At 44.3% G+C, this 26,995-nt stretch overlaps 2 protein-coding genes across 3 annotated transcripts; one reads left to right on the forward strand and one right to left on the reverse strand.

The window, feature by feature from the left end:
- The first annotated feature begins 675 nt into the window (after positions 1-675).
- On the forward strand, positions 676-6,922 carry LOC118770621 (RNA-splicing ligase RtcB homolog). Its single transcript, XM_036518387.1, has 12 exons — positions 676-768; positions 1,192-1,270; positions 1,436-1,503; positions 1,627-1,726; positions 2,517-2,673; positions 3,400-3,556; positions 4,099-4,258; positions 4,771-4,946; positions 5,440-5,628; positions 6,141-6,251; positions 6,344-6,463; positions 6,697-6,922. Exons 1-12 carry the CDS (start codon positions 676-678, stop codon positions 6,802-6,804), a joined length of 1,518 nt encoding a protein of 505 aa, XP_036374280.1. The 3' UTR covers positions 6,805-6,922.
- A 2,274-nt stretch (positions 6,923-9,196) lies between these two features.
- Positions 9,197-26,591, reverse strand: LOC118770222 (exportin-T-like). Of its 2 annotated transcripts, none has more exons than XM_036517765.1 (25): positions 26,446-26,591; positions 24,359-24,503; positions 23,502-23,584; positions 23,238-23,294; positions 22,607-22,676; positions 21,779-21,997; positions 21,108-21,292; positions 20,025-20,193; positions 19,402-19,638; positions 18,512-18,550; positions 18,341-18,403; positions 17,905-18,029; positions 16,817-16,958; positions 16,235-16,354; positions 15,410-15,504; positions 14,811-14,886; positions 13,849-14,087; positions 12,582-12,867; positions 12,047-12,236; positions 11,309-11,425; positions 10,815-10,930; positions 10,676-10,723; positions 10,348-10,419; positions 10,196-10,252; positions 9,197-10,064 (listed from the first exon to the last, which is right to left on the reverse strand). In XM_036517765.1, the coding sequence occupies exons 2-25, from the start codon at positions 24,416-24,418 to the stop codon at positions 10,038-10,040; spliced, it is 2,892 nt and encodes a 963-aa protein (XP_036373658.1). In that variant the 5' UTR covers positions 24,419-24,503; positions 26,446-26,591; the 3' UTR covers positions 9,197-10,037. The 2 variants fall into 2 exon arrangements, with proteins under 2 accessions (XP_036373658.1, XP_036373657.1); XM_036517764.1 differs by having other exon boundaries at positions 16,817-16,961.
- Between the last annotated feature and the right edge of the window lie 404 nt (positions 26,592-26,995).

Raw genomic sequence — 26,995 nt, forward strand, 5'->3', positions numbered from 1 at the left:
ATTATTATTATTATTATTATTATTATTATTAATGAAGCAGTATGTTCAGCCATTGCATTAGCTGCACAAACCACAACAAGAGAAGGAGAAGCAGGGATGCTTGAAGTGCTTTCCTTTAAAAAGTAGCTAACTAATATGATAGGATTAAATAACTGATAATATAATAATATTAAAACAGCCATTCATACAAAACCTGCAAGACAGGTATTCCATAATGTGAGTGCCAGCACAAAAAGAGCAAATTGATGCTGAGATCGAGCAGCTCAGCAAGAGTACTTGCCTTTGAGCATCATTTAAATAACTTATTTTAAAATACTATTATTGTTTTACCAAAAATGATTATGGGAATTTCAACCGAAGAAAAATGATTGGTAAAGCCATTCATTTATTTATTACCGGCACAGTACTCACACTCACATTGCAATCAAAGCTAGCATCAGGAAGATGAGGGCAAAAAATCTAAAATGGGCAATCAAATTATTTAAATCTTGTTAAAGCCAGGCGTCTGTCAGATGGACGTTTCATTAAGCGCGTTTTGCTTTTCGTGGCTCGGTGTAAACCTTCTGGAACGCCGTAGTTAGCTTCTATCCAAAGCTGAATATCATGAGATAGATTGGACCGGCATCAGTGGTGGAATATTTCGTTTTTTGTTTGCTACAGCTAAAAGGAAGCAATATGAGTCGAAGTTACAATGACGAGTTACAGTTTTTGGATAAAATCCATAAAAATTGCTGGCGAATCCGGAAAGGCTTTGTTCCAAATATGCAGGTGATCAAACTCAATTGCTCGAAAGCTTGCACAGCTTTTCAATGGGAATGAACGTGCGTAGACGTGGACAGTTCATACTAGCCAATCTAACTCTCTAGATGAGGTTTGCTAAAGCCGTTAGCCAGATACAACATGTAGCGTGCACGTTCATAGCGAACTAGTAACCTTGCTAACTATTTATGACATGTGCTGGTTATGATCAAAGACACATTCTAGACTTCAGTTTAGTTGATTGACGATGGCCACCTAACTTGTGTACCATTCTGCTTTATTTTAAAGCTGGCTAACTTGCATTCACAAGTCTGTGCGGAGAAGAGGCTAGCTAGTGTGCCTTATACGTTAAATGTTTGCTTTGCAGACAGCCGCTGTAGGTGGCCTATTACGAGCTAACCGCCTGTACGTTGATACTATCATATTGTACAGGTTGAAGGGGTCTTCTACGTGAACGACCCGCTGGAGAAATTAATGTTCGAGGAGCTTCGAAATGCCTGTCGAGGTGGAGGTAAAATAACCATTCGTTATTAGGTTTTTTGCTGGCAGGCGTTGAAGATATTAAAGACAACGTCCCATGACAGCTGATCGAGATGATTTATGACAGCAAAGTATTATATGTTTAAGTAATGTTAGGTAGTGGGTTTTCTTTATGAACAGTTTATTAATTTTTCAGGCATTGGTGGATTTCTACCTGCCATGAAGCAAATAGGAAATGTTGCTGCTCTCCCTGGAATAGTTCATGTAAGTGCGGTATGACATAAAAAACACGATTTTGGAGATGAGTGTCAATTTGCAAAACAACTGTCAAAATTATTTTATAGATCATATGAAATACCTGTTTAATTAATTTGATCTTTCCCACAGAAATCAATTGGTCTTCCTGATGTCCACTCGGGATATGGTTTTGCCATCGGAAACATGGCTGCTTTTGACATGAATGACCCAACTGCAGTTGTCTCTCCAGGTGAATGTTCGGTGTGCTGGTTGCTCCATGACAGGATACTGATTCAGGATCTGAGACTAGGGCTAGAATTGATCTGAAGTGAACAAAGCAGTATTGCCTCTGTTCTGATTGGGTTAGCAAGTGCCCTTGCGTGTGAATTCTCAGCATCGCCTGTAGCCATCTGAGTAGATGGTTTGCAAGGAGGAAGCGTCCCCGTGGCTAGAGCAGTGGTTCCCAAACTCTGGGTTGGGACCCACTGATGGGTCAGGGGTAAGATGACCAGATGTCCTGGTTTGCTAGTGCCTGTCCCATGTCCCAACAGAGGGTTAAGATAAAAAGCAGTCCGCTCAGTTTCACGTAATTGTTTTCTGGAATCCCCTTCTCCAGTTACCCCCAAGTTAACATGTTAAAGGGCAGCAGGGGCTGTTATCTAAACTACTATTAATTTTTGCATTGCACTTACTACATTTAAAGTGTATCCTGTTGCAACTCAGTTCACTTAAAGTTATTTGGGAAACGGCAATGCATTTGAAAAATAACCTAAGGGAAATAGAGTTGGATATAGCAGGAAATCATACTAAATCGGTGGCCTTTACAAGTCTGGTCCGCAGTGTAAGTGCTTAATGCATCAAACTGACCACTTTCCTGTGATGTTATGTTTTACCTTTGAATAATATGAGGGGCCTTGCAGGTTGTATGACACGGTTCTGATTTTGACTGGTGTTGTGCGGCATGTTGTGTAGTTGCTGTCTTGTGATGGGAGGTAGGGGAGGCCGTGGTGCACTCACAGCTTGACCTCTCTGTTTCTCAGGGGGTGTGGGTTTTGACATAAACTGTGGTGTTCGGCTGCTGCGGACCAACCTGGATGAGGGAGATGTACAGCCGGTGAAGGAGCAGCTGGCCCAGGCTCTGTTTGACCACATCCCCGTAGGGGTGGGCTCCAAAGGGGTCATCCCTATGGGCGCTAAGTAAGTAAGACTCCGCCCACAAGCAGCCTGAGGCTGGTGGTTAGTAGGGGACATGTGAACTTGTGTTGGTGTACTTAACTGCTTTACAAGTCCTACATGTTCAAAATACAGTGAGACGTAGTTGGTCAAGCTTATCATCAAGTGAGTACTAAGTGAAGTACTTTAAGTACTTTCAAAACTAATGTGTGCATGCACAGCAGTATGAAAGCATAAATGGCTAGACCTGTTTTTGGGTTGGGGTATCCTTTTTCAGATAACCTGTACAATTGCATAAGAAGCTAGTCAGTGTTCCTCATTAATTTCTGTCTTATAAGATGTAGTTAAGTAGTTACGAGTTATAGTGTAAGTACGTGGTTAAATTCCATACTGAGAGTAGTGTTATTGACTGAAGACCAATTCAATTAATGGTCCAACTGTAAATTAAGTGGCCTTTGTGTTTGCATATGTATTTACACTGTACATCCAGTACATGTACTGTTTAAATGCACTCAATTACTTAGTACTTAGCATTGTGAAATCTTGTTGTGGCTTGTTTAATTACACTTGTGTCACAACCACAAGGTGTATGTACAGAGTAATTACGATATAGGTATTCCATAGCACCTTTGTAGGAACACTAAATGCACTGGTGTCAAGGTCAGGTAGTGTACAGTGTGACCCATTTAAATGATGTACCCTTTACATTAGGCTTTTGGAGTTTTGTGATAATGTGTTGCGGTGTAATAGGGACCTGGAGGAGGCTTTGGAAATGGGCGTAGACTGGTCTCTGAGGGAGGGCTATGCCTGGGCGGAGGACAAGGAGCACTGTGAGGAGTATGGCAGGATGCTGCAGGCCGACCCTAACAAGGTCTCCTCTAAGGCCAAGAAGAGAGGCCTGCCCCAGGTACTTGGCGCCCTGCTTAGCCTCACATTTTACTAATGATCAATCAGTGCTCCCAGTGTTACAGTCACACCAACTGCCAGTGTGACCAGTTACAGTCATGCTGATTTCCAGTCCACGGGATTCCTGAACTTTGACATGTCCCATCATGCTTTGCATGAAATCTTCCAGGTTTATCTTATTTAACCTGTCATTATTCCATATTCCATTTGTTTGACATGAGGTATATACAGATATTTTTATTAATATTTCATTAATATATCATAACTTAATGTTAAACTATTAGTTTTTAAATAAAAATAAGTTCAAAAATTACAAACATTATCGACAAACTGTAGAACAGCAACCTAAGTTATACACTGCACAGTACAAGGGTTATATGAAGCTTCAAAGGTGTACACTAAGAAAAACTGTAGCGCAAGTTATTGTCCAAATTTTAAGCAAAAAATTGGAGAAATGGGGTCATCACAAGACCATGTGATTTTAGAAGATTTCAGTAACCTGGCATGTTTCACATCTAGAATCATTGTCTACCCCGCCTCCAGCTGGGTACACTAGGTGCTGGGAACCACTATGCTGAGATCCAGGTGGTGGATGAGATCTACAACGACTACGCTGCCAAGAAGATGGGCATCGACCACAAGGGGCAGGTGTGTGTGATGATCCACAGTGGGAGCCGAGGCCTGGGGCACCAGGTGGCCACAGGTAGGCACTCCCTCCAGTCTTTCTCGAAAATTCTTAGTCACATTTAGCTTTTCTAGATAGTCCTGAAAACCTGATACTGTAGCAGTCATTCCTGAGTAAAGGATGGTGGTTCTTAATAACCACCCACAGATTCTAAGATCTTCAGGCCGTTCATCTTTAGTAAATACTCGGCCTGCTACAGTTTTTCCTCCTTTTTGTTGCAGTACTGTTCTCTCACCCTCTCGTGGTGCAGCAGGTGTTGGGTAGATGGTTTAATCACCAACAGCTCTGCATTTTGCAGGACCTGAGGTGAATAGGACCTCACTCTAAGCTTCCTGTATGTGCTCCACCATTAAAGGAGAGCTTGGGAAAATGGTCACGGTCACTAAATGCACTACAGGCATGAGTCAGGCATTCTGTTTGTGTTGAACAACAGAAGACACTATGGCATTCTAGGGCAGCGGTTGACCTCCCTTCCGGTAGTTGGAGGGAGACATCTGTAATCTTTGAGTCTTAATGTCGTTGTCATGTAGACGCTTTGGTTGCCATGGAGAAGGCTATGAAGAGGGACAAGATCACGGTGAATGACCGGCAGCTGGCCTGCGCTCGCATCAGTTCCCAGGAGGGGCAGGATTACCTGAAGGGCATGGCAGCCGCTGGCAACTATGCCTGGGTCAACCGCTCCTCCATGACCTTCCTGACCAGGCAGGTGGGTGGAGCCTCAGTATGATGCACTTCAGAAGCACTCAGCCAGTAAGCCAGTGCATTACCCACATTGTCCCCAGTGCAGCATTTTATTTTGATTCTCAGTACATTTCATCTTTTTCGTATGCAAAATTAAATTGTTTCATGGAACCATTCACAAGGTGTAACCAAATAATGTGAATATCTGTGAATATTTTTGCCAATGCTTCTTGCAGCAGTGTCGGTACTAATCTCAACTGTTTGCCTGTCACAGAAGGAAATATTTGGGATTTGGGTTTTAGCCTGTCAGAAATAAAATCTTAATTCTTTCAATATATGTATTCATCATTAATTGTAAGACATTACTGGTCAGCCATTTATGATCAACTTCAAACCCAGGCAAGCTTTAAAGCCAGCAGTTTGAATCTTATTATTAACCTGGCGTCCTTTGCTTGACCGATGGTCTCAACTTCACCTGTGTTGTGACCTGCTCGTGTTTTGCTGATCTCTCCCCACAGGCATTCTCCAAAGTGTTCACCACCACTCCAGATGACCTGGACATGCACGTGATCTACGACGTGTCCCACAACATCGCCAAGGTGGAGGAGCACATGGTGGACGGTAAGCAGAAGACCCTGCTGGTGCACCGCAAGGGCTCCACCCGCGCATTCCCCCCGCACCACCCGCTCATCGCCGTCGACTACCAGGTAAACCATGGACCCAACTCCTCTGTCCAAGCTTGGGCAACCCATGTATATACAGTACCAGTGAAAAGTTTGGATATACCTGATTAACATAATGGGAAACATGCATTCAGGTTTGATCTAAAGATGTATGCTTAAATGCCTGAAATATGTTTCTTAGACAAATATAGATAGTGAAGTTGATGCCTATATATGAATTTCTTTCAAAAAATTATTTTAAAAATATTTAAAACATTTTTGCCAGTGAAATACACTGCAGAATTTTGTAGAGCATTTCTTGCTCTGCACCCCAAAACCTGCTTGTTTATATCGTTCTGTTCACACCACACATTAAAGACATTATTTTTTCAGTCACATTGTGTAGTCAGATTCTTTTGTAGGTAGACTGTTTCATTAGTGAAAAGGCTTGCCTCATTGGTATGGTTACACAGCTCTTTTGATCATTTGGGCCTGGTCCACAGTGGCTCTCCTCAAAGGTTTGTGTTTAAAAAAAAATCTCCTCATTCCCATGCCAGCTGACCGGGCAGCCTGTCCTGATCGGGGGCACGATGGGCACCTGTAGCTATGTCCTGACGGGAACGGAGCAGGGCATGACCGAGACTTTCGGCACAACCTGCCATGGAGCGGTAAGGCAGAACTCCATCTCCCACAAGCCCCAGCTTCTTTAGTCCTACGGAGGCCACCTTTCTGACAGGCTCTTGTTTGCTCCCCTTTGCAGGGCCGTGCTCTGTCTCGTGCCAAATCCCGCAGGAACCTGGACTTCCAGGATGTGCTGGACAAGCTGGCGGACATGGGTATCGCCATCAGAGTTGCCTCCCCAAAACTTGTCATGGAAGAGGTTGGTAGGAGGAATCTGATAGGGAAATATATAAATTTTAGCATAGCTGGGGTGAGTTCCATTTGAATGAAATATTGCCCATCATTTTCTGTAAAGATTTTAGAGTTGTAAAGATTTGTATTAATGACTTGAAGCTCAGTTCATTTCTTTTAGTCATTCTTTTAGTCAAAACCAGGTTTTGTTCGGGGGGAAAGAAATTAGTTCATTGTATGTTTGCATTGTTCGTCCTGCAGGCACCCGAGTCATACAAAAATGTGACAGACGTTGTCAACACATGCCACGATGCCGGGATCAGTAAGAAAGCCATCAAGCTGAGGCCCATTGCAGTGATCAAGGGCTAAGACCCTCAGGCACAGCTAAGGACAGCCTGGGGGCCTGACTCTGGGAAGTCCATGTGCAGATCGAGAAAGAGAAAGAAAGAGACTCCTGACCTCACCAAGAGACTGCAGAAGAGTCTGCCAGAACACTTAACAACTGACATGTAATATTCAGTCAAAATTAGCATTATTTAAAAAAAAAAGCCTTTGGCATGTTAAAATTTGCTTGGACAAAATGCACCAAAATGAAGTGCTGTTTTCTGAGCGTGATGCAGTGTTTCAGTTTGCCGATGAGATCCTTTTTTTTTGGTTTTCTCAAGGTTTCAGCATTGTGGTCTGAAATTTCTGTTTACAGTTATGAAAATAAATTGAACAATTATGATCTTGGAGTAAGAGAACTCTAATAAATGTATAGTCAAAACATGTTATAATGAAATTGGTGATATATTTTATGAAAATGGAGATTACTTTGTTGTGGCTTCCAAAACCCTACTTCACTCATATACTAGCATCAGTTGGGCTCACTCTACTTATAATACAATACTCATGTCAAGTATGCATGAAAAAGCAGTTCAAATTTGAATAATGTGCATCTTATCCTAACCTATTAACCAAAGCACCATTAGTGTGTAAATTATTTTGTGGAAAAAAAGGCCAATATCTGGATGCCAACTGAGCAATTTGAAGAAGTCTTACCAAAGACGATTAAAATGAATTCAACTAAGCAAGTCAGCACTCCAAAGCCAACAGTCAGATTTTAGAAAAAACTAAAGGGGATCAATCCTGAAAATGTATGCAAAACGATGTATGCAATGTATGCAAAGCAAGTCAGCTCAGCCTATGGCCTGTCCTTGCCCTAGTGGCAGCCAACATTTATACAGCAGACACAACTACACTGAAATCACTGCTAGCTAATTAATCAGTCACTAGCTAACAAACCAGTAATGGCAAACATCAATCTTGCTTGTCAGGGAGCATTTTTATGGAAATGTTGCTTTTAGTTTATTAGCTTATTTGCTCACTTTACCCTATCAGGCCTTACTAGGCCTGTATCCTACGCAAATGTGTCCTTATACCTTCAAAATGGGGAGAACTATATTTAGCACAAACATTCCTCATTGGTTGACTGGTATGTAACATGTATCGCAACGTACCAGCTGTATTATTACTGTTGATTAAAATCAAGTAAAATATTAACCTAAATTCTTAGGCAGCTGGGTTTGAACATATATGGTACACAAGCAGATCTCCATGACTATAGGTAATTTCTCCCCCCTACAAGAATCCAGGATCAATCGACAAAGACCCTTAGCCTAATCTCAACTCTTGCGTTCAAAAACATTAAACTGATCCTTGTTTTTTTTTTTTTTTTTCCGGACAGAGAGTCCACAATGCATGGCAGACTTTTAAACCTTCTGGGTGAACATCTAAAATTGTAGTCCTGATTAAGTTTATTCCTCTGCAATAAAAAGTGGCCTTTCTTTAATACAACATTGTGACTGTGGACAAATAACATATTCTGATACTCGAGCATTGGTTTGCCTGCACAACGTACATAAGCGCTCCTCAGTTTAATCATAGTACTTTTTCATTCAGCAGCCTTCCAATCTAAAATACGACATAAAACAATATTTTCATGAAGACCGGATTTGGACACATATTAAAGGGACAAATAATAAAATTGTGAAAATTCATTAACTACTGCAGTTATAACACCATTAAAATCTGAGATCTTCATTAGTCCTGGAGGACTCTAGGTGGACAGTGCCGAGTTACAACAGGCTTTACAGGTGCTTTACATTTTATTTTTTTTCCAGTTTTGCACAAACACCGTCACCTGTTACGTGCCCGACTGCAATCGCATAAGGGCTTGGCAGACTGAGGGGTAAAGTGTCTGAACAGTGTAGAAGTACAGGGATCCTTCAAAAAGCAATTACCACTTCAGGATTATCAATACATGCTATGGCAATTGCAACAAACTGGAATGTTTGAGTCAAGAAAGACCCATCTTGCAGTTAGGCTTTTTATACTGGGCAAAGTATTTCCTCAAGTTCAAATGTATGTTCATGTTAGGATGTATAGGATTCATTTCCTCATGGTTTCTTAAAAAAAAACACACACACACACACAGTTTGCATTCTTCCCAATATGGTTTTCCTTACTCTAAGAACTTCTTATATTCATAAGAGAATTTTTAAATTGAACAAATTTAAAACAAAAATTTCTTATGTCAGGACAATGTGTCTTAATCGAGATCACCTGAGAAAAATTCTCAATTCAAAAAAAGTACTTTTTTGCAGCACACAAATTTGTACCCTACACGAAGCGAACTACTGTAAGACGGTAATCCATTACCTCAACACTGCAGATATGTATACAGTACATATCATGCCATAAACAAATCAGATGGGTTTATTTAGGCAAAAACAGATTTCAAAAATTGACTCAATTACTAATGACCATTTGTGAGGGGACAGAAATGCCACTTGTATTTTGGTGTTAAGGCCATGCATATGATCCAGGGGGCAGTTACAAATGGAGGCGCAGCTTTTCCACAGCTGTAGGCAGATTCCCCTGGTGTCCATGTGAAATTTAACAAAACTGTTCACTTCACAATATTAAATCAATATAACTGTTAAATAAAAAGAATGCCCCAAAACTGGCTTCTTCCCTTATAAGACAAATCTGTGATGTAATTTTTGAAAGCCATCTTTAGATCTACCATTATTTCATCTGAAAATATCCACCGTTCCTACCAAAAATAAAAATGAAAGCTTTAATCATTCAAGAGGAATCTTTTTTCTCCAAACAAATAAAGCAGTATCTCACAAATACCTCGTAATCCCCCGCATTAGGTAACAGCTTCGGACAAAAACAATAAAACAAACAAAAAAAAAAAAAAAAAAAACACTTTTACTTAGTTTCCTCTCCCTTCCTCCATAATCCACAGTTCATATTCTGTCTCACCAAATGGGTGACCAATCACAGAAGTCCTGCCCCAATGTGAGTGCCCAGGGTTTCAGGCCCACGTGGGTCTCCTCCCTCTGATTGGACACATTTGCAGGGCATACAGGGCCTTGAGGAGTGGCCCCATTCGTTCCCGTGAGCATGGTTCTCCCACAAGGTCAGGGCAGGCTTTCTTACACAAATTTTTAAGTGCAAAAGCAGCTCCTATGCTAAGCCTTTCTTTAAATGGCACTGACAACCGCTCATCTCATCCCGGTGTCCTTTTCTCCTCGTTCCACGAACTTCCAGTTTTACAGTTTGGCTTGCTGAAAGAATGCCTGTCAAAAAATGAGCGCAAGGGCAGAATCTTTAGACACCACATGTGTGTTGTGATGATAAAGGGTCAATTGTAAGCTCTTTATTAATAAGTACTCTTCATTAGTAATTCATTTGTCAACTGTTTACATACCTTTATGTAATTTTTAAGAACCTTTGAATCTGGTTGTTGAAGCACTTGACACAGCTCCTAGGAGAAAAACATTTGAAGTTTGGTCTCAAAATGTACTGAAACAGCAAGATTCTTGGTGTCTCAAATTCTAGTAATTGAATGAATTTACTTACCTGTATGATATCAGGAGTGACTTGCACAGAGGGCAAGTAATCCTGTTGCAGATATTGAATGAACTCTTGCCCCTGCAGACATTCCAAACTTACAGTAAATACCAAAGTATTTTTGAGACCTCAAGACACATTTCCTCTTAATCCTTTTCAGTTATGAGGAAAATTATAAGAAAGTGTTTAGTGTCATCCACCATTACAATTACATTGACCTGTCTACTTTCTTTGAAACACTTTAGTACTGTTACCTCACTAAATATGTGTGAATTAAAAAGTTCACACCAGACCAAAAAACTGGTCTGTCAGCAAACAATCTCATGATTAAGCTTACCCTCTTGACATGAATCATCTTCAATGTGAGAGCAACCTCAGATAAGGTCTGAAAAAACAGATGCAACAAAGGTTTCACTCGCAGAACGGAAACATCTGCTGCTCTGTCAGGGCAATTATTCAATTGACGGCCTCCTTACCAAGACAGTCTGGGCATCCGATAAGTCAAAGGTTGGCTTCAAAGGAGCCAGAAAGCATGCTGGCACAATGTGTTTGTAGATGAAGTCAGGGAATCCAACCAAACCATCTTTACCCCCTAAAGCAAAAAAACATGAAACACTGTTAAAACGTGTAGCTAAAATCTCACACTGGTATCTGGCTATTTATCTGTACTCTACCTCACTTGTAAGTCGCTCTGGATAAAAGCGTCTGCCAAATTAATAAATGTAAATGTAATGTAAACATAAATAAACTACTAATAAACTTCTCATTTTCAACTAACTGAATGCTTGAATGAAAAACATTACGCTTTTCATTTTATGCTTTTAAAAAATATGAAACCTTGTTACCCCATTTGCCAGTGCTGGTCTCATATGTTGGCCTTAAAGTGTGACATTTCAGACCTGCATATTATTTTTACGTGTTAATCTGAGATTAATGTAGTGGTTCTGGATTCCAGTGAACAGCGACTCACCCCAGAGCTCCACCAGCTTGGAGAGGATGATGAAGCAGGTCTTCTGAGCGACCGGGTCGGGGATGTCCACCGCTCCCTGTATGATGGTGAACAGCACACGCTCGATATTCTCCACCCCTGTGGAGACGCAAAAACAGTGTTCTTACAGTGCGCCTGCTCCACGGCCTGCACACACTCTGCCCTCACCTACTGCATGTTCTGGCTTTAATTAATGTGATTATTACAAATAATCAGGAAACAGCTGTAATGGTAGGATAAGATAGGATAGGATAGGATAGGATAGGATAGCACTTTATTCATCCAAAAAGGAAACCGCTTTGCCAACAGCCCTGCATGTGGGAAAACAGAAGCACACAACATAGGACAACAGGACAACAGATAATAGGACAAAAAATGCAACTGCACCAATAAATAGCATATTGCAAAACAGCATTCAGTGAACTTATCGCATGCATATGGTTATTGCACGTGAGGGGTTTCACCACTAACTGCACTTATGTTGCGAAAGCTGCGAAAAATTCTATGGAAATCTCCCCACAACAAAAAAAAAAAGGGGGGGGGGGGGGGTTAAAGTTTTATTGCTGTAGGTAGAAAGGATCTTCTGTGACACTCCCCGTGGAGCACTTTGGCGGGATCATTCTATTGCTGAACGCACCCCTTTGGTGAGCCAGCGTGCCATGGAAAGGGGTGGTCAGGGGCAGAAAACATCGGCAGAAGCAGCAGCGGGTGTCCGCTCACCCTGATTGGCCATGACCTCGTTCATGCCGCTGCTGGCCATGGCCTGGATGAAGGCAAAGTAGCTCCTGCGCAGCATCTGTTTCTCCAGGGCGGCCGTCTGGTCGTTCTCCTCGGCCGGCCGCGACAGCACCTCAAAGATGGCCTGGACCAGAGGCATGAACACCTGCTGCAGGAACGGAGACACCTGGGCCTGCAAGGGCGGACACCAAGGGGGTGCGGTGTCAGTTCCCACACCAAAGCAGCACTTCTCTGAAAAGCTGCGCTAGCTGACACATACTAGTTTCTTGATAGAAAAACATTAAACTAGGTAGTGAGCGAGAATAGAGAATACAGTTGTTGACACGTTGGGGATCCTTCCATCAAATCGGGGGTGATCTAGTTAACCTGTCTCCTTGATCTTGACATTGATACAATTTTTGAGGACCCTATCGTGAACTTGGCAGTGTCTTAATTCAGGGACCCTAAAGGGCATTTTACTTGGCTGTGATCTCAACTGGGACCCTACCTTTAAAGTTAGGTGATTATGGGTCCCTACCTTGAACTTGGCAGTGATCTGGTTGATGAGCGGGATGAACTCCTGCAGGTCCTTGGCCTCGCAGTCCTTCAGCATGTGCTCAGAGGCGGCAGGGATGAAGGGCAGCACCTCTTCCTCCAGGCAGATGATCATGCGGTGCAGGAAGGTGCGCACGCCGCTCCGCAGCGCCCCCTTCTGGATGGGGCAGCTCAGCGCCGGCACGAAGGTCTCCAGGCAGTCGCGGTACACCTCTGAGCAGCCACACTGCTTCACGGTCTGCTTGTTGCTGAAGGCCTTGCTGGTGCGGCTGTGAGACAGAGCAGAGGAGACAGCAGGGTCTCCGTGAACACCTGACTGGCTGATCAGTTTAGAACAGCACTGTGGCCATGCTAATCTTCACACAGTGGCCCTTGCTTTCAGGCTTACCTGGCTAACCCCATAGAATGGTTGAGGCAGTGAGAGCTCTTGCCTGGAGACACCGATGACGTGGCTGAGACACAGTGCTTACCTGCCGAAGCCCACGGCGTGGCTGAGACACAGTGCTTACCTGGAAAAGCCAACGGCATGGCTGAGACACAGTGCTTACCTGGAAAAGCCAACGGCGTGGCTGAGACACAGTGCTTACCTGGAAAAGCCCACGGCGTGGCTGAGACACAGTGCTTACCTGGCGAAGCCCACGACGTGGCTGAGACACAGTGCTTACCTGCCGAAGCCCACGACGTGGCTGAGACACAGTGCTTACCTGGAAAAGCCCACGGCGTGGCTGAGGCACAGTGCTTACCTGCCGAAGCCCACGGCGTGGCTGAGACACAGTGCTTACCTGCCGAAGCCCACGGCGTGGCTGAGACACAGTGCTTACCTGGCGAAGCCAACGGCATGGCTGAGACACAGTGCTTACCTGGAAAAGCCAACGGCATGGCTGAGACACAGTGCTTACCTGCCGAAGCCCACGGCGTGGCTGAGACACAGTGCTTACCTGCCGAAGCCCACGGCGTGGCTGAGACACAGTGCTTACCTGCCGAAGCCCACGGCGTGGCTGAGACACAGTGCTTACCTGGAAAAGCCAACGGCGTGGCTGAGACACAGTGCTTACCTGGAAAAGCCAACGGCGTGGCTGAGACACAGTGCTTACCTGCCGAAGCCCACGGCGTGGCTGAGACACAGTGCTTACCTGGAAAAGCCAACGGCGTGGCTGAGACACAGTGCTTACCTGGAAAAGCCAACGGCGTGGCTGAGACACAGTGCTTACCTGGCGAAGCCCACGGCGTGGCTGAGACACAGTGCTTACCTGGCAAAGCCCACGGCGTGGCTGAGGCAGTCGGCCAGCGCGGCCTGCCGCTCCTCGTCCTGCTCCTGCAGCAGCTTCCCCAGCAGCAGCTGGAAGCGCTCCATCAGCGGCGACAGCAGGTTGCGCATCAGCGCCTGCTTCCTCTCTGCTGGGAACTCGCTGTTGACGATCAGCACGCCCGCCGTCTCGAACACAAACAGCTGGTCATCGCTGGTCAGCAGCGCCGGGTAACCGTTCTCCTGGGGGCAGGAAGGGTCCGCAATACACTCTTTTTAAAAAGGTATATAAATGCTCAGAACTAACTGTTCAGCCAATGACCAACCACTGGCCAACAAGTAATCAATCACAACATGCATCTCCTGTAAATCTAAAAAAAAAAAAAAAAAAAAAAAAAATCTGTGACTTTTGCATTACTCTACAATACACTTAAAGAGCACCTAGGGTTGCTCTCAGAAACATTATCAATGCTTTACTTTGCTTGAACTATTTACCAAATAACTCACTGGAACTTTTTCTAAGTTGAATGGAAAAGGATAAGTAGTTTGCAAATAAAACAAAAGTATCTTTTTCATTCCCTGTACCGAACATTTCCTCAATTAGGCTGAGCAATGAATGCACTTAAATGCACTATGAAACCACTGGTGCCGACAAAACCGGTTCAGGAGGATTTCACAGATTTTCATAACGCCAGACGTACAGGAGACACTGCCAGTATGTGTCACATGATATCAAATCCAAATCAATATTAAATTAACAGCTCCATTAATTCTAATTAACATAAAGCCGAGCAGGAATGAAAATTCATCACGAACACGCTCCCTTGGGACCCGGGTTGGGAAACCCTACAGCACTAATTAACATCAGTCTGGAGTCACTGTGGGACATTTTCTTTAAACAGTGAAACAACTATAAACCAAGCAAAAAATACCCAATAACTATGACCGAATAAACAGCTGACTCACAGGCACAGGGGGCGAGAGTTCCAGGAGGTCCTGTATCCTGTTCAGGATGTCTTCAATAAAGGCATTCATGTGTTTACTGCAGACAGAAAGGGAGTGTGTCACGCGATTCTGTCCGTCTCAACAACAACAAAAGTTGCAGTGTGCTGTGCTAGTAAAGGAAGGGGATCTTCGACAAAAAGGACCTCGAACCTGCAGTGTAAGCGGTGAACTGTAGAGTTTTAACAGAAGTGAAAGAGCTCGGCACCTCCACGAGTGAGATCCGAACGCCTGCGCTCATCGCACGGCTAAACTCTAACGGCCGACGTAGTTGCCAGTCGACCTAAAGGCAATTCGTGACAATGGCATGGTATAATGGTAAGGAGCAGGACTCGTAACCGAAAGGTTGCCGGATCGATCTCCTCCTGGGGCACTGCTGCCATACATTCGGCAAAGTATTTAACCCAGAATTGCCTCAGTAAATATCCAGCTGTGCTAATGGACATGTAAAAACTGTAACCTGTGTAAGTCCCCCTGGATAAGAGGGACTGAGAAATGACAATAATGTAATGCAATGAATGTAATGTAATGTAGGCCGTGACAGCCCCGTGCTGGTGACTTACTGCAGAGTTTTGACAAATCTGGAGAAGAGGTAGGCCACCCTGCTGCGCACCTTAGGACTGCCGTGCCTGAGGCCCCGGTGGTCCAGAAACGCCATCTGTGGAGGAAATGACCAGAGCATAGTGGTTAAGGAGCAGGACTTGTGACCGAACGGTTGCTGGTTCGATTCCCCACTGGGGCACTGCTGCTGTGCCCTTGGGGAAGATACTTAACCCACAATTGCCTCAGTAAAATATCCAGCTGCATAAATGGATAACGTTGTAAGTCGCTCTGGATGAGAGCATCTGCTAAATGCCAATAATGTAATGAAATGTATTGTAATGTAATGAAATGACCTCGCCTGCCTACACCCTCAGCTGCTCCTGTCAGCTCGGCGCTGCTCTCAGCTACACCAGCGCAGAGACAACAACACTGAACTGTGCATCTGCTCCTGCAATACAACACTTTGAGACCTTAAAGTTGCCTAGGATTTTTCTCTGGAAATGTCACGATTAAATACAAATATGGTTAATTACATTTAATTTATATTCGGTCTAATTATATTTTGTGCTGCAGAAAGCAAAAGACGTGTGAAAATGAAACTTAAGTGCGCCAGGCCAATGTGTTTATCCTCAGCACATCCACATCCACATGCATTTCCTGTTCTTTTTTCCTTTCTCAGAAAAGCACACTGGCTGCCCTTTGACAGCGACTTCCAACCGTTGTGAGAACAGTCCACTCTTCCCAAGGCCAAGAAAACAGCCCGTCAGTGCTGACAGGAACCATGGGCAGGGTCACGTGACCCTGGCGGCCTCAGCGGCGCAGCGGCTGCGGGCCGTGACACTCACCAGGACGCTGGGAATGTGCTGGGGTTCCACAATGAAGAACTTGTCGTAGCGCACCACCGTCTCGAAGAACTCCAGCGTCACCGAGATGTGGTGGTACCCGCTGACCCCACAGGTCACCAGCTTGGGAGAGGAGCAAATCCAGCATGTCACAGGCAGATCTTTCTCTCCATGCAATAAATACATTTCACAAAGCCTGCTTCCTTTGAGTATTAATAGTGTTTGATACATATTGTTAAACTGGCACAACAAATGAATTTTTCCCTAGCAACATATTAAAATGTTTTTTTTAAGACATTAACATTGTTGAAACACTAACAGCACCGTTATTTCATGGGACTATCCTCACTACCCAAATCATTTCTTTATTAGGCAGCTGAACACCAATATGGCTTTCTTCAGAGATCCACTCTGAGATCAGTTTTAAAACACATGCTGATGGCCAAGGGTACTTGATTACAAGGAGCACAGAACTGTCAGTAATTCTTCTAAACAGCCATTACAAACACGGAGCCATAGAGGCAGTCATGTGGTCTTTCCAAAGACGGCTTCAGTGACAGTCAGGGGTCAGGGCCCCACACCCACCGTCCTCATCATGTCCTGCAGGGCACTGGCCTTGGCCACGTCCCCGGAGAAGTGCGCTCCCTGGGAGGCCGGCAGCGCTTCCCCCAGCATGTACACCAAGCGGATCGCCACCTCCACCTCCATGAAAGAGGCCGTCTGCCAGCTTCTGAGAGGAGACACACACACACACACACACACACAAACAAGCACACAGAGAAAAAAAAATGTGAATGTCAGAGAAATAACAATTAAAAACTCTCCAACCCAGCGGATTAACTTGGGAGTAAGAGCTAGAAATGCGGAGAAGCTGAACACAGAAAGAATTTGTAGCCAGTGGGCAGATTTGACTGCTTCTGTCACTGTTTAGAGCGGGATTTTAAAAGCGCTGCACTGGCTTAATGATTACAACATCTAGAGCCACCATTTTCACCTCTGTCCTCTTCTCCTTCGGTTCAGAGAATTTCTGGGTTCAGAGGTTCTCCTTCAGTTCAGAGGTTTCTGGGATTATCTGTGTCCTATTCTTCACCCTGGAGCCCTTCCGCATTTGATTGGCACTTGAGTACTACAAGCAAGAAGTAGCTGACTGATCAGAGGTGAACACCCCGGTTTCAGAAAGTAAAAGTCCTGCCATGTATTTGTTCTAGCCATTCACTAAACAAGGTGATTTCACTAATTAGCTCCTCTGCCTGGCTGAAGAGTTGTGCTACTTAAATTCAGCTGGTGTAGCGCATGGGTGGAACAAATACATAGCAGGACTTTTACTTTCTGAAGCCGGGGTGTCCACCTCTGGATAAGACAAAGGGGTCCTGCTGCAGCAGTGTGGTAAGGAACAGGGTCCTATCCATCGGTAGGGGAACCAAAAAGAGGCCTACTCATCAGTAAGGGAGTGAATAGGGGTACCTTCTCCATCAGTAAGGGATCAAAAAGGGCCCTTCTCCATCACTAATGGACTGAGCAACAGCCTTTCCCCATCACTAAAGGACTGAATAGGGGCCCTTTTCATCAGTAAGGGACTGAATAGAGACCCTACTCATAAGTAAGGGACTAAACATGGCCCCTTAGTTGGTAAGGTATATAGGACCCTAGTAAGGTACTGAATAGGGGCTTACTGCATGGTGCTGGTGAAAACCCGGCGGACAGTCTCCAGGAGCAGCTCTGGAGACACCTGAGCCAGACGGTCCAATAACAGCTTTAGCTGCTTCCTGTACTCCACAAACATGGCCTCATCCTCTCCCTGACGGTGAGAGAGAGAGAGAGAGAGAGAGAGAGAGAGAGAGAGAGAGAGAGAGAGAGAGAGAGAAAGGAGGGAGAAAGAAAGGGGGGGGGGTGGAGAGAGGAGAGACAGAAAATGAGAACTACTGAAATAGTAATAGGATTGAGACAGACACACTTTACTAGGCATTACAGCCAGTTGAGTGTATATCTAACAACCATTTATTTAGGGTCAACTACAAAAAGGAACGCCAGCCCATTTAAATCTGTCACCCTTAACATTACAGACTTTTGAGAGCATATGAATGAATTTCTAGAAGCATGACACATTACCTCATTTTCAAAGTTGTATTCGTCATCATATGTTAGCTTTTTCATGACAGCCAGCATGATTGCCTGTTGAGAGACGGGTGCCTTCATTTACTGCACACATTACTATGTCATTTGAACCAGTGTAAACAAAAACAATGTAAAGTATCTCATTATTAAATTCTCAAACTGTACCTCAACATTGGCTTTCTGCTGGTCTGTAAGAAGTGGAAGCTGGAGAGAGAGAAAGAGAGAGAGAAGCAAATAAATAAATTCAATTTAAATATTCGTGGTATCTCATTTACATTTACATTTATTCATTTAGCAGACGCTTTTATCCAAAGCGACTTACATAGGTTACAGTTCTTTACAATGTTATCCATTTATACAGCTGGATATTTACTGAGGCAATTTTTGGTTAAGTACCTTGCCCAAGGGTACAGCAGCAGTGTCCCAGCGGGGATTGAACCAGCAACCTTTTGGTTACGAGTCCTGCTCCTTAACCACTATGCTACACTGCCGCCCTACACTGCTTGCCAACATCACTAGCAGAAATATACACGCATTTCAGCTTAGATTCACTGAAAGCGCCGGTTATTTGCTGACTTGGCAAATTCCAAACTGTGAAAGCGGAGAAAGCACCACAAACACCACCAGGTATTCACGCAGTCCGGTGAAAGGACTCTGGCAGGACCCTCTTTGCTGTCAAAGGAAGGTGGATGTGGAAAAGCTTGGTGCTGAGGTGCAAAGCATGCAATTGCGGCCCCATGTTCTCATGTAAAAGTGGCAGTGTAGCATAGTGGTAGGGAGCAGGGCCCGTAACCGTAAGGTTGCTGGTTTGATTCCCCACTAGGGCACTGTTGCTGTACCCTTGGACATGGTACTTAACCCTGAATTACCTCCGTAAATATCTAGCTGTGTAAACGGCTAACATGTAAAAACCGTAACCTATGCAAGTTGCTCTGGATAAGAACATCTGCTAAATGAAAACAATGTAACGTAATGTAACGTAACGTGGAGGGAAATGCATGCATGTATTAGTGGCCGCTGTTGGAATGCTGCCAGGTTGGGCTGGTGGGGCTCACCTGTTTGAGGACGTGCAGGTAGTCGTAGCAGAAGCCCACGACGTTGGCGGAAATGTCATCGTCCTCGTGGGCCAGCAGCTGCAGAGTGAGGGGCACTTTGGCCTCCACCGCCCGCAGCGTGTCCTGGGCACCCTCCAGGTTGCCCACCTTCACCAGCTTGGTCCAGCTCACCACCAGAGCCTGGCCCATGCCGTTCACCAGCTTGGAGAACTTGGCCAGGAAGTCCACGTCCTCCTCCTGAAACGGGCCAATGAATGGAGGGAAACACAGCAAACAAAGTGACCTTTCAACGCCCTGCACTGGGTAGGGACAGGATTTGAACAGGAGGAAGAATATGGATAAGAAGTGCAGGTTCATTTGAATTCATTTCTACTGGCCTACTCTACGACAACTTTACTCCTATCCTTTAACTGCTTTGAGGCCTTCCGACCAATATTCTACATGAATGGCAGTTTGGAAAATGCCCTCATAAAAATGTTTATGATTTGAATTTGGATGGTAAATCTTTAAGTGGTTTTGCAACAGTTACACCCAAACAAACTTTCAAACCCACTGTCTCCACTGTCCTGGCCATTTCCCTGTTCTATGCAAAGCGGCATTCCCATGGGTGACCCGTACATTACCTGCTCTATGTTGAAGAAGCCCGTAGACTGCAACACCTGGCACAGAGACTCCACCAACTTGGTCTTGTCAACGGGGTCCATGCCCTTATTGACGATTTCAAATAGGCAGTCGCAGGCCTCCTCTCTCAGGACCTCCACTGACATGTGACTCAGGAGCAGGTTCACAAACCTGCAACCCAACAATGAGCACCAATTAGAGATGGAGGTAGAAACATCTGCCTAATGTCTCAGCTCCACATACTTTCTGCCTTAAACAACTGATTCAGGTTCAGGTCCAGAATAACTTTTCTCTGCACAGCAACTAAGTTTGGGTACTTTTTTTCCAGCAGTTTCTGGAACTACAGACAAAAAGTACCTCACGGGAAATCATCCTTTGTATTACCGTTTATTTCAATGGAAAATGTCTACTTTTAAGATACGAGTTGTCCGGATTTAAATAACACTTTCTAAGAACAAATCCCTGCTGTAAACGGAGGACTTCCTGCTGCTGAGTCATGAAGCTTTCCTGTGGGTCATGTGACCGAGGCATGACACAGCACTACAGTGAACAACAGAAACCAAGTCCTGTTTATGGGTACAGCAGTCTGTGAGGTTTTAACTTGCTTTCCTCTGTCCTCTTTTCACATACAAGGAAAAAAAGAAGGCGGGAAGGGGATATGATCGAGTATTTACTGTGTGCAAGACAACCATGGGCCTAATGGAAACAAAAATTCACCTTCTGCACATAATTTAGTTGCTTTTCTATGCGTGTCTAAAACACTTTGCGTAGTACTATGGCACAATAAAATGCATGGAGAGGGTTTGTATGCCCCACCAAACACAGTTGTTTGTGTTTAAATACACACATCTCTTGAAAGCATAAAATCAATTACAAGCTCAACAAAGATAAAAATATTAAACAATAATTATAAATTGACTAAACAAATCAATAATGACCATTTCTCAATGTGACAACCACACTGATTTTCTTCAGTTTTTTTGTCATTTTTTACATTCAGAACAGTAGGAATACAGGATTTTCCACAGAGACACTGATATATCAGAGTCCCCTGCCACTGGCTGGTCTCCCGCACAGCCACTCACCTGTCGTTGGCAATGAGGCTGAGGTCGATCCAGGACACGTAGGTGCCCACCACCTCCAGACACTGGCAGGTGAGCTCAGAGTGGGTCTGCTGGTAGGCCTGCAGGATCTGGTACCAGGACTCCACCAGAGCTGGGATGCATTGCTCACGCATGGTGTCCTTTATCACGGTGTTCCTCCGGGTCTCCTAGGGGGGGGGAAAAAGGTGGGGTCAGGGATTACGCACCTAGAAGTGGGCGTGCCCCCGACCTCAGGTGTGGCCAGGACTTCTTCATATCCCAAGTGTGGTCTGGACTTACACACCACACAGGAGCGTGTACAAGCTACATAGCTACCATAGTGAGAGGCAGCATTCTATAGCTACCACTCACTGTGAGGCATGGGGCTTCACCACTCTCTGGCAAATAAAGGCTGATTACATAACAACAGTGTGTCAGAACACTGTGCTGAGGCAGTCTAACTGAACATGTAGAAGATACAAGATGCTTTACAAGGGAGTGTAGGTTAGCACACCAGATCGAAGGAGTAACCAGGAATACCGCAGACGGGCTGGGCTTCACTCTGGCATGAGAAGAAATCACGCGAGTGCGCTCAAGCAGCTACGTAAGCCACAGACAGAGGAATTGTGGGAAGTTTTATGAATGTGGGCGCCGGATCGAAACGCGGGCCTTGCCTCAGAGGAGTGCAGGATGTCCCGGTCCACCACCTCTGCGTCGATGGCCATGAGGGTGCGCAGGTAGAGGTCGACGCCACGCGGGTTCAGCCCGATCAGGGACAGGATGTCGAAGAAGAACTTGGGCCACTGGGTGAGGTACTCTGTCACGAAGGCCAGGGCAAACACCTGCGCTGCCTTGTTGCGAATGAAGACCTTCTCTGGCTGGGCACTCATCAGCTGAGGGTGTAATGAGAGAGGGGGTCAGAGGTCTGCCATTGTCTGGAGCATACATCAAACTGCAGAAGCTGCTGTAATCACCATCACAATTACGATTAGCCTCCACACAGAGATACACATATCACTTCAACTCACTGACTTCAATCACTGTGTCCTACCACTTATTATTGTTACTGTAATAAATGACCTCAGCAGACTATGTTAACATCAGAAAGATCAAGAGTTAGTCAGCAACAGAGTGGGATGGGCTATATGCTGTAGACCAGTGTTTCTCAACCCTCTCCTGGAGGACCCCCTGCCCTGCATGTTTTAGATCTCTCCCTGCTCCAACACAGCTGATTCAAATGATCAGTTTGTTATTAAGCAGCTTCAGGAGTTCATAACGAGTTGATCATTTGAATCAGCTGTGCTGGAGCAGGGAGAGATCTAAAACATGCAGGGCAGGGGGTACTCCAGGAGAGGGTTGAGAAACACTGCTGTAGACTACCACATCAGGCAATGAGCATCAACAGCCAGTGTATTGAGATCTGCTGTTCCTGTAGGGGACGTTCACACATGTGCATGCAAACACACAAAAATACACACAAAATCAGACTCACAAACACACACCTGTGACTGGAGCCATTTCATCAGGGTTTCTCTGATCAGCTGCTGCTGAACTGCACTGAGACCTGCATGTCTGTGAAAAACACATGCTGACAGTCAGGAACTGCTCTGTTTGCAACACAAACCAACACTAAGGAAATAATCAGTGTGTCTCACACACACACACACACACACACACACACACACACACACACACACACAGACTTTCAGGAAACACACAAAAAATGCTTTCATTTAAAAAGGGTAATTTCCCTAAAGGAAAACAAAAACACACTTACATTAATTAACACAAATATTCTCTTCACCTGCTAAAAACAACTTACGATGTGCATACTATATCTACAGTTGCCCAATACAAAAAAAAAAAAAGTCAAATATATCAACCAATTAGCTTTGGCTAAATACTTGATGAGCATCCTCTACATCACCACTTGTGAATTAATTCTAAAATATATGTGACAACTGCACTAATCACAGGATTCAAGAACACGGACAATGTTGCTGCGAAGTTCACCATCAATGGAAACAACATCACAATGGCATCACATGATTAACTTCAGTGCAACCAATAAAGGTCATAAGCTTCTGATTCATACAGTTTTAACCTCACTTTTCACCCCTGTTTCTCTCTTACCTGAACTTGATTTGATGTTCCAGAACTTGGAAGCAGAAGAATTTCACATGGTCATCGCTGATGGAAGAAATGATTGCACATTTTTGGAGGTGGTATTAGTTACAACTGCAACCAGTAGCGTTAAATCTCTAAGTCAGCAGGAGGCATGCACTCACTAAAACTGTAATCAGTGTAATAGTATAGCGCATTAGTACCTGCAGACAACTTTTAAAACAACCCAACCATCTTGTCCCCTTGTAGTTTAGGGCATCTGTTGACTCCTACCTGTAGAGCTCCTTGACCAGGGCCTCTGCGCATACCTGCCACGCATCCTGGGACTCCTTCAGCTGCTCAAAATAAGCCAGCGCCTGGGGGGAGAGAGCAGACCTCTGCGTCTGGAGGCTGAATCTCACAATCTGCACTGACATGCTGAAATATCCCACACACATTCTCCCATAAGAATGCGCACATTCAACAGCAGGAAAAGGGTGCTTGGTTTATGTGGGTGTTCCAAGACTTCTGCATATACAGCAGAGGAATATATCTGCAAATAGATCTAGGCTCATGATCATACAGTACATCTGCCATGCACAGTATAGCCACAGTATTACAGCTACAGAACCATATTTTACAGAACGGCATCTGTGTTAATAGGGTCTCTTCATACATTCAGACCTGTGACAGGAGCACAGACACATTCCTCTAAACACTGTCACTCAAGACAAAAATTACCTACTGAAACTCCAGAAATAAGTACAATGTGCTACAGCTTTTTGCAAACCTGTGTTTGTTTGAGTCTAAGTTTATTCTGGAAAATGAAATTACACTGGAAGGAAATGAAAATTCAACATGTATAAAAGCAGTCCAGCAAGACAAGTTTGCAAATGCCATAAACAATCTACAGTCTTACAATCTACTGGATATATTATCTCCAACTGAACACTTTCCTTGGGTTGCACTCTGAAATACCCGCTGACTTTTTCCAATATACCAAAAATCAATTTCCAGGGCAAGTCACTTATCATGTGACAACAGGTCGTTTTTTACTAACCCCCCACCCAACAAAGGTCACCAGGTTCACATGCAACACAGCTGAACATGCAAACCCGCCGGGCCCCTCCTGGGCGTCGGTGTCCGCTTACCCGCTGCCGGTGGCTGGCATCGGCGTTCGGGTTGAGGCCCAGCAGGGCGTGCTCGTCCATGCCGGCGGCAGACTCACAGAGCGAGCGGTTACCTCGTTTCCACGGCAGCTTCACTCCCTTCTCCCCGCATGCGGGCTTCACGCATCTGACAGCGAAAGAGCGGAGAGCGGCGCGGCCGTGAGATCGGCGAGGCTGTGTTAACAATGGGCCCGCTTACCTCAGCAGAGGTCCACAATGTTGCGAAGAGTGGAGGACTATGCATAAAGCCCAAGGGTTTACATATAATCCTCATAGAAGCCAGCACGCTGGTGAGTGGACCGATAAACAAACACCAGGTAATAACGAGGGGATTTACAATATAGTTACTGAATGCCCTGCAGTGCGAAGTTCCACACATATAGTTTATGTCAGGAAATGATAGAGGTGAGAAGAAACAACCAAATATTTTTATGACACAACACTTTTTAACATTGCCTGACCTAGCTTATTATTTGTGAAGAATATTATTCAGATGTACTGAACATTATTACTATAACTGAGTGTCACATATTGGAAGTGAAATCTGGGAAAAAAAAAAGTTTTACAATTTTTAAAAGATAAAAACTGAAATACAACACTACCATCCTTTTCAAAAAAATAGATTTGATAGGGGAAAAAATTAAATATGGTTCCCACAAAAAAGACTAAGTACATAACTCGGGTGATCACCCTTTAACGAAGGTTAAATGAATATTTATGAATTGGCAGGGCCACTAAATATTGACTCATGTTTATGAGGTCTTGTGTACCACATGGCTTTGTTGTTTTTTTCTGGTCTACTGCACTGTATTAAGTGTTGATAACTTGTATTAAGTAGATGCTGTCAGATCTCTGACATAATAACGTTGATATGCAGAGGGTCACTCGTCATAATCATGACTGCACTGATGTTTTTCCCCCAAATACCAGTAGATCAGTGACTAGATTAGCAATGAAACTAAACGGCTACTTTCGACACTGTTTTGTTGCCTATGGTTACCCCTTGTTATCTATGTTGGATGTTGCTTCCTTGCAACTCGCTCAAGATAAAGGCGTTTGCTAAGTCAATACATGTAAATTTATGTGCGTGAGACCACCGACATAATCAAGAAACCTCTTCATTGTTTACGATTTTCTCATTCACAGTTTAACCCGCAGGAGCAGAGATCTTAAAATATAGACCGACAACCATCAATTCTATAAAAAGCCCCGGGTCGTAAGGAAAAACGGCTGATATCTTAAAATGATATATTACTCTAGCTAACATGATGCAATCATTTAGCAACTTGTTCCATGTGGGAATAAGCTAACTTAGTTAGCTTCAAAATTAATTATTAGGAACCTTTACCTGTCTGTTTTAATTCTGCAGGTGCCGTCTGAAAACTCAGAAATATCAGCTGCAAACAACAAACTTTACATCGATTCAATCTAATTCAGCTCACCTGTATAAGGCACACATATTGGTACATAAACAGAGCTATTAAGCGCACGCCTTTCATAACTGCCAAATCACGAAAACAAACCGGGGACGTGCTTACAAGTGCAGTCTTGCTCGCTAATTCGCTCAACGAATTGTTTCTATAAATCGCAATACTTTAACGCATACCACTAAATGATGACGGCAGCCTGTCATTCAGCAGACCTTTAAAAACATTTACGTGCTGTGAATGCCTTCATAATTGCTCCATGAACAATGCCTGTCTAATGTAAACGATGGGACGTGTTCTTGCTGCCACTCCTCGAGCCACAAGTTGAGCCAGCATTGCTGCAATGTGGATGATGTCGCGTGCGCTAACGGCATTTTCGTTTTCCGTTAGTGGTCACCATAATATGATCGCCTAACTGCTGAAGCTCCACACCTAACATTTGCTTCTTAAAAATGGGCAAGTTCGCCCTGGTATCAAACCGAAGCTAATACGTTAGCTACCCGACTGCACTAGCCTTACCCGTTTTATTCACGCGCATCTGCACACCTCTCCCTCGCCCGTATGACAGTACAGAAAGTAAAGTTTAGAGGCCTTTCGCGTAGCTAAACATTGTCAGCGGGAAATATAGATAGTGCGTGATACCTTCCTGGTGACTTTATCTCATTGTCCCCTTCGGCTGGTTCCACTCAGCTTGCTAGTTAAACAGAAATCGGGAAGAAATCTTTGCTTTAGCTCCACAGCTCAGCGTAGAAACTGCTAAGCACGGCGCCTGCTGCTGCGTGTCGGCTCAATGCAGACGGAAATCGGCGAAACCCCGTCAACCCGGCCTGGGTCATGACCACAGGAAGAGATTACCCCCGCGTGTTTCTCAAAAAATTTGCGGCATGATTTTACCATAGAGCAAAACTCGACACGTGTGATCGTGGCTTAGAGAATGTGGAGGCGTTCTTGTCACAAAGAACGCAATTTAACAAACCCGAGATAAATCACATGCTTTTACTCTGTAACGTGTTTAATTCAATCTGGTCTCGACAGTCAGCAGAAAACGCGTGTGAATTGTTAATGCTGGACGTATTTATTGAATGGATATTTTTAATTAGCGTTTTGAGCTGTTAGTTTCACAGCCGTTTAACCACTTAACCGTTACCTATCTTTGGGTACCTGGATACCTACAAAGGCACTTTAACATTGC

This window comes from Megalops cyprinoides, chromosome 23 (assembly GCF_013368585.1).
Source record: "Megalops cyprinoides isolate fMegCyp1 chromosome 23, fMegCyp1.pri, whole genome shotgun sequence".
Taxonomy (NCBI): domain Eukaryota; kingdom Metazoa; phylum Chordata; class Actinopteri; order Elopiformes; family Megalopidae; genus Megalops; species Megalops cyprinoides.

Bases quoted from the DNA above. Each gene is read 5' to 3' on its own strand.
- LOC118770621 (XM_036518387.1), top strand. From the start codon at position 676: ATGAGTCGAAGTTACAATGACGAGTTACAGTTTTTGGATAAAATCCAT. The intron at 4,947-5,439 runs GTGGGTGGAGCC...CTCTCCCCACAG, and splicing joins TGACCTTCCTGACCAGGCAG to GCATTCTCCAAAGTGTTCAC. The intron at 5,629-6,140 runs GTAAACCATGGA...TTCCCATGCCAG, and splicing joins TCATCGCCGTCGACTACCAG to CTGACCGGGCAGCCTGTCCT.
- LOC118770222 (XM_036517764.1), bottom strand. From the start codon at position 24,418: ATGGACGAGCACGCCCTGCTGGGCCTCAACCCGAACGCCGATGCCAGC. The intron at 15,505-16,234 runs GTGAGTGTCACG...TTTCCTCCACAG, and splicing joins AGCACATTCCCAGCGTCCTG to ATGGCGTTTCTGGACCACCG. The intron at 10,420-10,675 runs GTAAGCTTAATC...GAATGTCTGCAG, and splicing joins AGATGATTCATGTCAAGAGG to GGGCAAGAGTTCATTCAATA.